The 12525-nt window shown below is 45.9% G+C and overlaps 2 protein-coding genes across 2 annotated transcripts in view; both read left to right on the top strand.

The window, feature by feature from the left end:
* LOC308580904 (uncharacterized protein) overlaps positions 1-6489 on the top strand; it is a 33025-nt gene extending 26536 nt beyond the window's left edge. The window contains exon 5 of the mRNA XM_081183194.1: positions 3960-6489. Coding sequence (XP_081039320.1) covers positions 3960-5115 — 1156 coding nt within the window. The 3' untranslated portion in view covers positions 5116-6489. The remainder of the gene's footprint in view (positions 1-3959) is intronic.
* The window catches only part of LOC308579728 (vomeronasal type-2 receptor 26-like), a gene marked incomplete at its 3' end in the record, with an annotated part of 150888 nt that overhangs the window by 6354 nt on the left and 132009 nt on the right, over positions 1-12525 (top strand). The window lies entirely within an intron of this gene.

Raw genomic sequence — 12525 nt, 5'->3', positions numbered from 1 at the left:
TACATACACCCCCCCCAGGAGATCCTACAATATAGCTCCTTTTCTGTTCTTCAGACATAGAATATTCTGCCAGCTTTAACTTTTCAATGATAGTTACAATTCTGTCACATGACTCTGGCAATCTTTCTTTTCTTCATGTCTTAGACCAAAAAGTTTCTCATAAAATTGCGATGAAATCTTCTAAATACAGTGGTGCCTCGCAAGACGAAATTAATTCGTTCTGCAAGTCTCTTCGTCTTGCGGTTTTTTCGTCTTGCGATGCACGGTTTCCCATAGGAATGCATTGAAAATCAATTAATGCGTTCCTAGGGAAACCGCCTTCAGACCAGGTCCGGGGACAGTCTGTCCCCGGACCTCTTCTGAAGGCTGGGGGGGGGACAAGGGCTTTTCTTCCCACCCCCAGCATTTTAAAAAAACCCTGGGACAGCGGAGGACTTCTCCGCTGTCCAGGGCGATCTTAAAATGCTGGCGGGCGGCATTTTAAAATCGCCCCTGACAGCGGAGGACTTCTCCGCTGTCCGGGGCGATTTAAAAGCCCCTGGGAAGGCAGGCAGGGGGGACAAAGACTTTCGCCCCCTGCCCGCCTTCAGAAGGTGTCCCCGCCCCCCCGCCCCACTTCGGAACAGCTTTCCGAAGTGGGGTGGCTGGGGCAGGTGTCCCCGCCCCCCCGCCCCACTTCGGAACAGCTTTCCGAAGTGGGGCGGCTGGGGCAGCTGTCCCCGCCCCCCTCCCCACTTCGGAACAGCTGCAAAAGACGTCCGGGGGAAGCGGGGAAGCGAAGCGCTTCGCTTCCCGCTTCCCCCAGACCTCTTCTGAAGCAAGGGGCTGGGGGGAGATCGCTATCTCCCCCCAGCCCCCTGCGACCCTCCCCCGGCTGGAGAGGTGACACGCGCCTATGGCAGGAGCCTCCATAGGCGCACGTCACCTCTCCAGCTGGGAGAGCGTGCGCGGCTAAAGCAGCCCCCTGCGACCCTCCCCCGGCTGGAGAGGTGACGAGCGCCTATGGCAGGAGCCTCAATAGGCGCACGTCACCTCTCCAGCTGGGAGAGCGTGCGGGGGGGGGGCTAAAGCAGCCCCCTGCGACCCTCCCCCGGCTGGAGAGGTGACGAGCGCCTATGGCAGGAGCCTCCATAGGCGCACGTCACCTCTCCAGCTGGGAGAGCGTGAGGGGGGGGGTTAGCAGCCCCCTGCGACCCTCCCCCGGCTGGAGAGGTGACGCGCGCCTATGGAGGCTCCTGCCCCGCTCGGGATGGCAGTCCCGGCAGGGCAGACAGCTCTGCGCCGCCATCCCGAGCGGGGCGGGACTTAGCGCCCCGCTCGGGATGGCGGCACAGATCTGCCTGCAGTCCCAGGACGGCAGACAGCTTTGCGCGGCCATCTGGAGCGGGGCGGGCTTCTCCCCCGGCTCCCGATGGCCGTGCAGAGCCCGCGCTGATCCCGGCACGGCAGACAGCTCTGCGCCCATCCCGAGCGGGGCGGGACTTCTCTGCTGTCCCGGGGAGATTTTAAAATGCTGGGGGTCGGCAGCGAACGCTTCGCTCCCGCCCGCCAGCATTTTAAGATCGCCCGGGGCAGTGGAGAAGTCTCTGCTGTCCCGGGAAGGCAGGCGGGGGGAGCAAAGACTTTTGCCCCCCGCCGGCCTTCAGAAGAGGTCCAGGACCTCTTCTGAAGGCCGGCTGTGGGCGAAAGTCTTTGCTCCCGACCGCTAGCAATTTAAAACAGGTCCCCGGAGATTTCCCTATGGGCTTTCGTCTTGCGAAGCAAGCCCATAGGGAAATTCATCTTGCGAAGTGCCTCCGAAACAGAAAACCCTTTCGTCTTGCGGGTTTTCCGTCTTGCGAGGCATTCGTCTTGCGGGGTACCACTGTATATAAACTTTCCCTAAATTGTGAAGAATTTCTCTGGCAGTAAGACATCTGCCTCAATACATTGTATCATTTCAAATCTGTATAACACTGTTCTCATTCTCCTATTCCACTGCGTAAAACTTCCTATGTGCAGCCTAAAAATTTCTTTCTACTTTTCAATCTGCCTTTAAAGAATGTTTCTGACAGGATAATTAAGAGTACACTGGCAAAGAGGTCAAAATGTTAATGTCAGTTTCTGAGGTAAAACATGTCACTTTACAACTCTGCACCTGTCTTTCTGGATTATTCATGGTTTTCTGGATTTTGTGGGCCTCAAACCCATTTTCTGTGGTATTTATATGTGTGGAGGTTGCCCTGGGTTGTTTGACCCTTGAAAAACACCACAAGACACCACAAGATTCTCTGTTTAGAGTTTATACAGAACACATTACATTACTTGATATACTAAAACACGTTTGCATGTGCTTATATCTAATATATCTATATCTATTATGTATTGATTTTGATTATTTCTACATTTATTCCATTTTTTATTCAAGACAATAAGCTCAAAAATCCAAAACAATTCAACATCAAATAATGCTGCTACATTAGGTATTAAGAGGGAATTACAAGTGCTTCTATCTATATGAGACTTTACAGACTTTTTCTGAGGCACATAGCAGCATAAACAGGCAGCAGGTGCTCTCACAGAAAACCTCTCTCTCACTCGACAGTTGAGACCAGACCTAACTGAAAAAACGGCCTTCTGGAGTGACAGTCACCCTTTCCATAGCAACTTGGAGGCAACATTCACACACTGAGTTGTTAGGGAAGTTGAGGTAATTTCTGTCCGGTTTGGGTTTCTGTTTTAGCCTCTGCCCGTTTTTTAAAGAGAAGACCAATGTTAGAGTTGGAGTGGATTTCATGATTGTGGCAACAAAAATCCGTCCTAGAAAAGAGGTCGACAAATGCTGGTCGACAAATGTTTTCCCATCAAATGTGTTGGGTAACAGACTCTCCAACGGACAGATCTCACTCCTCTGTGACTGTAAAAGTGGATCTATAGAATCGTTATACCATATAATCTTCTGTTGTCCATTACATTCGGCCCCACGGTCCAAGTTTCTGGCCCCATATTTATCGACAATTGCTGACAGACCTCAGGAAGCCCAAATAATATACTTATTAAACGACGAAGACTCAAATAGATCCCTTGCAATCGCTAGATACCTGATTAATGTCTTATTTCATAAGAGGAGAAATGGATCACTGTATGACTCTGACAGCTTAGCCAAACTTAAGAACCATCAATAAGTGCCAGAACTAAGATGCATATCCCCGAGGGATTTGAATTACGGTTGACACAGAGGGAGCTTATTGTATATAGTGTTTACTTAATTGAAGTAAAATTGGTTTTATATGGGTGTTTTAACTTGGAATTGTTTTAAATTGTTTATGGATAAATCTTGATGTATTGTTTTAGCTATGGGCCAATGGCCGTAATAAATCAAATCAAATCAAAAATCGACAAATGCTGGTCGACAAAGGCCACGGCCTCTGTAGAAAGATCTCACATCTTCTGTTCTTCCTCTTTGACAAATTTTCATTAGCATTGTTCAATAATTGGGGGCTCCGTTTCTTCCTGAGGATCTAATTAGTTTCTGTCTTTGTTGTAGGTGGTGATGAATTGGAAATGAAGAATGTGGGAGACCATGACAAAATCCACACAGTGGAGAAGCCAAATCAAAATAGGGAGTATGGAGAGAGCTCCAGTCAGAGTTCCCGTTCCCACCAAAGAACTCACAGTGGGAAGAAAGGCTATCAGTGCTCAGAATGTGGGAAGAGCTTCAGTCGGAAGGACAGTCTTACTTTGCATCAAAGAATTCATACTGGAGAGAAACCCTATCAGTGCCTGGAATGTGGGAGGAGCTTTTGTCAGAGTGGGGATCTCACTTTGCATCACAGAATTCATACTGGAGAGAAACCCTATCAGTGCTTGGAATGTGGGAAGAGTTTCAGTCGGAAGGACAAACTCACTTTGCATCACAGAATTCATACTGGAGAGAAACCCTATCAGTGCCTGGAATGTGGGAGGAGCTTTTGTCAGAGTGGGGATCTCACTTTGCATCACAGAATTCATACTGGAGAGAAACCCTATCACTGCTTGGAATGTGGGAAGAGCTTCAGTCGGAAGGACAAACTCACTTTGCATCACAGAATTCATACTGGAGAGAAACCCTATCAGTGCTTGGAATGTGGAAAGAGTTTTCGTCAGAGTGGGGATCTCACTTCCCACAAAAGAATACATACAGGAGAGAAACCTTACCAGTGCTTGGAATGTGGAAAGAGCTTCAGTCACAGCACCCATCTCACTTCCCACCAAAGAATTCATACAGGAGAGAAACCCTATCAGTGCTTTGAATGTGGAAAGAGCTTCAGTCACAGTTACAATCTCACTTCCCACCAAAGAATTCATACAGGAGAGAAACCCTATCAGTGCTTTGAATGTGGAAAGAGCTTCAGTCAGAAGGACAGTCTCACTTCCCACCAAAGAATTCATACAGGGGAGAAACCCTTTCAGTGCTTTGAATGTGGAAAGAGCTTCAGTCACAGTTACAGTCTCACTTCCCACCAAAGAATTCATACAGGAGAGAAACCCTATCAGTGCTTTGAATGTGGAAAGAGCTTCAGTAGGAGAACCCATCTCACATCCCATCAAAGAATTCATACTGAAGAGAAACCCTTTCAGTGCTTTGAATGTGGAGAGAGCTTCAGTCACAGTTACAGTCTCACTTCTCATCACAGAATTCATACAGGAGAGAAAGCATATCACTGCTTGGAATGTGGGAAGAGCTTCAGTCGGAAGGACAGTCTCACTTCGCATCAAAGAATTCATACAGGGGAGAAACCCTATCAGTGCTTTGAATGTGGAAAGAGCTTCAGTAGGAGAACCCATCTCACATCCCATCAAAGAATTCATACTGAAGAGAAACCCTTTCAGTGCTTTGAATGTGGAGAGAGCTTCAGTCACAGTTACAGTCTCACTTCTCATCACAGAATTCATACAGGAGAGAAAGCGTATCACTGCTTGGAATGTGGGAAGAGCTTCAGTCAGAGCACCCATCTCACTTCCCATCAAAGAATTCATACAGGGGAGAAACCCTATCAGTGCTTTGAATGTGGAGAGAGCTTCAGTAAGAGCACCCATCTCACTTCCCATCACACAATTCATACGGGAGAAACCCTATCAGTGCTCGGAATGTGAGAAGAACTTCAGTCGGAAGGACAAACTCACTTTGCATCAAAGAATTCATACAGGGGAGAAACCCTATCAATAATAATAATAATAATAATAATAATAATAATAATAATAATAATAAATTTTATTTATATCCCGCCCTTCCCAGCCGAAGCCGGGCTCAGGGCGGCTAACAACAATCAAATAATCAAACAGTAAAATAGTCATACAATCTAAAAAATATTTCATTATAAAAATTAATTAAATCAAATTGGTGGCAACCAATTAAGCAAAATTCTGTGCAGGTTGCCAGAGGAGGGAGTCAGGCTGCGCTCTGACCAAAGGCCTGGCGGAACAACTCTGTCTTGCAGGCCCTGCGGAAAGATGTCAGGTCCCGCAGGGCCCTGGTCTCTTGTGACAGAGCATTCCACCAGATTGGAGCCGCAGCCGAGAAGGCCCTGGCTCTAGTTGAGGCCACCCTAACCTCTCTGAGGCCTGGGACCTTGAGGATGTTATTATTTGCAGACCGTAGGTTTCTCTGTGGGGCATACCAGGAGAGGCGGTCCCGTAGGTATGAGGCTCCTAGGCCGTATAGGGCTTTAAAGGTTAAAACCAGCACCTTAAACCTGATCCTGTACTCCACCGGGAGCCAGCTGGTATAGTACCGGATGAATGTGATCTCGCAGCGAAGACCCCATAAGGAGTCTCGCCGCGGCATTCTGCACCCGCTGGAGTTTCTGGGTCAGTCTCAAGGGCAGCCCCACGTAGAGCGAGTTACAATAATCCAGTCTGGAGGTGACCGTCGCATGGATCACAGTGGCTAGGTCAGGGCGAGAGAGATAAGGGGCCAACTGCTTAGCTTGGCGGAGATGCAAAAATGCCGCCTTTGTTATAGCTGTAATCTGCGCCTCCATAGAGAGGGAGGTATCGAAGATTACACCCAAACTCTTAACGGACGGTGCTGGCACTAATTGCACCCCCGCAAGAGATGGGAGTTGCCCCCTCAATCCCATATCGTCCCGCCCCAGCCAGAGGACCTCTGTCTTCGAAGGATTTAACTTCAACCGGCTCCCACGTAACCATCCAGCCACAGCTTCCAGACATCTGGTCAGTGTGTCTGGGGCTGAGTCAGGATGGCCATCCATCAACAGATAGAGTTGGGTGTCATCAGCATACTGATGGCAACCCAGCCCAAAACTCCGGACAAGCTGGGCGAGGGGGCGCATAAAGATGTTATAAAGCATCGGGGAGAGAATTGCACCCTGAGGCACTCCACACACCAAGGAGTGGCGCGATGACAATTCCCCCCCAAGCGCCACCCTCTGTCCCCGACCAGAGAGAAACGAGCGCAGCCATTGAAGGACTGTGCCCTGGATCCCCACGTCGGCAAAGCGGTGGTCCAGGAGTTCGTGATCGACCATGTCAAAGGCTGCTGACAGATCTATTTTTTTTAAATAATATTTTTTATTGCTTTTTTCCAAGGTCAGAATACATCTTCAATAACACAGCAAAAGCGGTTTTACAGAAAGAAAAAGAAAGATTAAATAAAAGAAAATTCACTTTTCAGAATCTTTTTTCATAATCAGCTGGACTTCCCCACATCTTCCATCCCCTGCTTTCTTTACAATAAATCTAAACAGCAAATTGATACCTTGTTTCATGTGTTTTTGTGCTTTCCTCTAATTATATACTCTAGAATTTAAACTTTTCACAGTCATAACTTGATTTCCATCGTTCTCATATTTCAATACTGAAGCATGTTTTTCCCAAAAAACTTGGCAAATTCTCAACATTCAAATAACTTATAATGTTTTTGTAGATAGTCCTTAAATTTTTTCCAGTCCTCTTCCACTGCCTCTTCTCCCAGGTCCCGGATTCTGCCAGTCATTTCCGCTAGTTCCATATAGTCCATCAGTTGCGTGTGCCACTCTTCCAGCGTGGGTAGCTCCTGTGCCTTACAATATTTGGCTATAAGGATTCTTGCTGCTGTAGTTGCATATAAAAAGAAAGTTCTATCTTTCTTTAACACTCTCTGGCCCACAATGCCCAGGAGGAAGGCCTCTGGTTTCTTATGAAAGGTATACTTGAATACCTTTTTCAACTCGTTATAAATCATTTCCCAAAAAGCCTTCACCCTCGGGCATGTCCACCAGAGGTGAAAGAATGTTCCTTCAGCCTCCTTACATTTCCAACATTTGTTATCAGACAGATGGTATATCTTTGCAAGTTTGACTGGGGTCATGTACCACCTGTACATCATTTTCATAATATTTTCTTTTAAGGCACTACATGCCGTAAATTTCATACCGGTGGTCCATAACCTTTCCCAGTCTTCAAACATAATGTTGTGCCCAATGTCTTGTGCCCATTTTAACATGGCTGATTTAACTGTCTCATCTTGAGTATTCCATTTAAGCAACAAGTTATACATTCTTGAAAGCACTTTCGTCTTAGGTTCAAGTAGTTCTGACTCTAATTTTGATTTTTCCACCTGGAAACCAATTTTTTTATCCTTTTTGAAAATCTCTAAAATTTGGGCATAGTGAAACCAGTCTCGCACCTTTCCTTTCAATTTTTCAAAACTCTGCAGCCTCCAAGTATCACCAACTCTTTCAATTATCTCACAACATTTTACCCAGCCAGTCTCCATATTACTTAATTTTATGGCCTTAGCCTCCGTCGGTGATAGCCACCTCGGGGTCTTATTTTCAAATAAGTCTTTATATTTGGTCCAGGCGGCAAATAAAGCTTTCCTGACAATATGGTTTTTGAACAATTTATGAATCTTTACCTTGTCGTACCACAAATATGCATGCCACCCAAAAGCATTATTAAACCCTTCCAGATCTAGGACATCAGTGTTTTCTAACAAAAACCAATCCTTCATCCAGCAGAAGGACGCCGCTTCATAATACAACCTTAAGTCCGGCAGGGCAAATCCCCCTCTTTCCTTTGCGTCTATTAATATTTTGAGTTTTATTCGGGGCTTTTTGCCCTGCCAGACAAACTTCGTAATGTCCCTCTGCCACTTTCCAAAACACTCCACTCTGTCCACGATCTGAAGGGTTTGGAACAGAAACAACATTCTTGGCAATACATTCATCTTAACTGCTGCAATTCTTCCCAGCAAGGAAAGTTTCAATCTTGACCAAATTTCTAAGTCTTTTTTAATTTCAGACCAACATTTTTCATAATTATCTTTAAACAAATTCAAATTTCTTCCAGTCAAGCTAACCCCCAGGTATTTCACTTTTGTAGCCACATTTAATTCTGTTTCCTTCTGAAACCCATCTATTTCTGAAGGTGTCAAGTTTTTTGCCAAAACCTTAGTTTTTTGTTTGTTCAACTTGAATCCCGCCACCCGACCAAACTCAGAAATTAGTTCTAAAGCTCTTTTTGTACTGGACTCTGGCTCCTGTAGTGTCAAAACCAAATCATCTGCAGGCTGCTGACAGATCTAGAAGAATCAGCAGCCCCGACCCGCCTCGATCCAGCTGCCTACGGAGATCATCTGTTAGGGCGACCAGAGCCGTCTCGGTCCCATGACCAGCGCGGAAGCCGGACTGGAATGGATCCAAAGCAGATGTTTCATCCAGAAACCTACCAAGCTGTTCAGCAACCGCTCTTGGAACCGATATCAGTGCTTGGAATGTGGGTAGAGCTTCAGTCACAGCACCCATCTCACTTCCCATCAAAGAATCCATACAGGGGAGAAACCCTATCACTGCTTGGAGTGTGGGAAGAGCTTCAGAAAGAGGGCAGGTCTCATCCGCCATCAAATAATTCATACAGTGGCACCTCAGGTTAAAAACGTAATTCGTTCTGGAGGTCCATTCTTAACCTGAAACTGTTCTTAAGCTGAAGCACCACTTTAGCTAATGGGGCTTCCTGCTGCTGCCTCACGATTTCTGTTCTCACTCTGAAGCAAAGTTCTTAACCCGAGGTACTATTTCTGGGTTAGTGGAGTCTGTAACCTGAAGTGTGTGTAACTTGAGGTACCACTGTACAGGGCATGAAGTGTATAAGAAATGTGGAAACAGCTTCTCTTCCAAGAGGCGTCTAGCTTCCCATGAAGAAATTCATGTGATTGAGCTGGTGGTTGCTGAAGAACTCCAGGCATGCCTGGAGGATGGGGAGCATTTGGATCCATTCCAATTGGGAATCAGGCCTCATACTGGGACTGAAACTGTCTTGGTTGTGCTGGTCCATGATCTCCGGCGCACTAAGGACAAAGGTGAAAGCTGTTTCCTGCTTCTGCCGGAGCTCTCAGTGGCCTTTGATACAATTGACCACGACATCATTCTGGACCGTCTAGAGGAGCTGGGAGCTGAGGGTTATACAGTGGTTCCCCTCCTTCCTCCTGGGCCGTGTTCAGAAAGTGGTGGTGGGGGATTAGTGTACAGACCCCTGGGCTCTCACTTGTGGGGTTCCTCAGGGGGTTTGGGCTGGGTGTTCATCAGTATGCGGATGATACCCAGCTCTAACCCTTTTAAATCGGAACCAGTGAAAGCGGTGAAGGTCCTGTGTGAGTGTCTGGAGGCGGTTGGAGGATGGATGGCAGGTGACTGATTGAGGTTGAATCATGACAAGACAGAAGTGCTGTTCTTGGGTGACGGGGCGGGCTGGTGTTGAGGACTCACTTAGACCACTGCAACACATTCTATGTGGGGCTACCTTTGAAGGTGACCTGGAAAGTACAACTAATCCAGAATGTGGTTGCTAGACTGGTGACTGGGAGTAGCTGCCGAGACCACATAACACCGGTCCTGAAAGACCTACATTGGCTCCCAGTACGTTTCTGGCCACAATTCAAAGTGTTGGTGCTCACCTTTAAAGCCCTTAACAGCCTTGGCCCAGTATACCAGAAGGAGTGTCTCCACCCCCATCCTTCTGTCTGCACACTGAGGTCCAACTCCCAGGGTCTTCTGCTGTCTCCCTCACTGCAGGAAGTGAAGATACAGGGCCTTCTCGGTAGTGGCATCCGCCCTGTGGAATGCCCTCCTACCAGATGTCAAAGAAATAAACAACTGTCTGACTTTGAGAAGACATCTCAAGGGAGCCCTGTTTAGAGAAGCTTTTAATATCTGATGAATTATTGTATTTTAATATTTTGCTGGAAGTCACCCAGAGTGGTTGGAGAAACCCAGCCAGACGGACGGGGTATAAATAAATTATTGTTGTTGTTTTAAGGACTTTCCCATGCAATATGGGAATCCACATCCATCTGAAGTTCAGGAGCAGTTGGACAATCCCCAGATTCTGGGCATCTACATTTGGGGCCATCTGGTAGAAAAAGGGGAACTGGGTTTTTTCATGAAGAGTCGGACCAGTGTATCCATAACTTGCCCAGGAAGCAAAGGAAGAGGTGAGTGCTTTGCTGTGGTTCCAGGACAAATCTCAGACAGTTGACCAACTACAGTCCCACACACAGGCACACAAAGAACAAGACAAAATGCTGACCGTGTAGAATGGGAGGAGATCTTCCAGGAATGCCTCCAGACTCTCAATATTTTGTGGGACTGAATCACATCCCAGAATATTAGACTAGGGACTCAGCTACATTACTCAAAAAACTGTGTTTTGAATGCATTGTAAACAAGCAACATGGTTTTTTAAAGCAGTGGTGGGGTGGCATAGGGCATTTGACACCAATGTTCAGTGCACCTGCTTCCAGGTTCCATCCCACCCTTACCTTTGGGAGAGTCCAAAAAGGAAAGAATGAAAAGCCCATGGCAGAGGCACAACTCCGTCTTAACACCAAAGCAGCCATACCTGTGGGATTTTGCAGATGCTTGACACAGGTGACATATGTCTAGAAATATCAGCTTCAGCATCTTCAAGAACAGCCAACAGGTTATTCCTCTTCCTGGCTCCCGGTGGAGTACAATGTCAGATTTCAGATGCTGGTTTTGACCTTTAAAGACCTTCATGGCCTAGGACCCTCGTACCTATAGGACCGCCTCTCCCGGTATGGCCCATGGAGGACCATAAAGTCCATAAAAAGCAACACCCTAAAGGTCCCGGGCCCAAAGGAAGTTACATTAGCCTCAACCAGAGCCAGGGCTTTTTAAACACTGGCTCTGGCCTGGTGAGACCAGGGCCTGTAAGACAGAGTTGTTCTGCCTGGCCTTTGGCTTGGAGTCAATTTGATTCCCTCCCTCTCTTTCTTTTTTCCTTTCTCCTCCTGTGATGAGGCTGCATTTTAACGTTTTAATGTTGTATTTTATTTATTTATTTATTTTTAATAGATATTTATTGAAGATTTTCCATTTTAGTAAATTAAAAAGCCAAAAAGAAAAAGAAAAATTAAATACATATACAGTTTACAATCCTTATTTGTCAGTAACATATTTCCCTGACTTCCCCACACCTCCCCTTCTTATGTTCCAATTCAAATTGTTAGTTCAACAAGTTCTTATCCCCATTTTTTAAACCTTTTAATGTTTTAATTCATTATAAAAAACCAATTTTACCTTATAAACATCAAAATTTATACATCAGTACTCATTCTTAAATCCTTTTTCTAAAGTCGACCCAAATTCCCTTGCACGAATTCCCCATTTTTCATACAAATAACAAAACAGAATAAAAATAAAAAGACAAATTATAATTATACACCCTTTGGATCCCCAAACCCCACCCCATCCCCTTTCCCGGTTTCAATCCCCAACAAGTGTCCATCAGTCTTAATCTACTATCAGCCTGGGGATCTCACGTCCGAGGCTCTTAATTGTCTCTCAGTTCCTCTCTGCCGGTTTTTTTTGATAATCCTTAATGTTAAACACCAGATCTCGGAGATACTCTAGCCCGATGAGGACAATGTTTCTTCCAGCCAAACCTCCATGTTTAAAAGTGGAGCCCAAATTTTGTTTCTTACTCCTTTCAAATCCAAATGTCCCCAAAGCTCCCACTTTCACCTTAATCAAATTTGTAATCCTTGGGTCTTCAGATCTCCACATAGAGAGATCTCTCCATTCTTCAATCACCAATTCAGACCAGATTTTCATCATCCAGTTCTTATTTTCCTTTATAACCATCATGTCAGGCCTCTGGCTCTCCTTTGCCATCTGCAACATTATATCTCCTCCTTCCTTTTCCTCAAAAACAACATGTGTCTCTTTCTCCACACTCTCAAAGTTCTCAAATTTCTCCTCTTGTCCAGCTGCTTGGGCTTCCTGGATCAAATCCTTATCAAATTCAATGAACTTATTTACTGTTAAGTCCAGAGTTGCAACGTTGGTAGCCAAAACATCAATTTGGCCTTGTAACTTTCCCAAGAGAAAGAAAACTCTGTCCAATTTAGCTTGAGTTTGGCCTCCTTCAGCCATTCTTGTAATGTCCCAAAACCCCCTCTAGAGGGATTTTGGTTACTTAGTATTCATTCCAGTTCAAATCCAACAATCAAGTTAATTTGTGTCAGTTCTTCCTTGTTTTCAA

This window comes from Podarcis bocagei, assembly GCF_964188305.1.
Source record: "Podarcis bocagei genome assembly, chromosome: 2".
NCBI lineage: Eukaryota > Metazoa > Chordata > Lepidosauria > Squamata > Lacertidae > Podarcis > Podarcis bocagei.
Note: the sequence above shows the minus strand (reverse complement) of the source record. Positions and strands in the feature narration are given on the sequence as shown.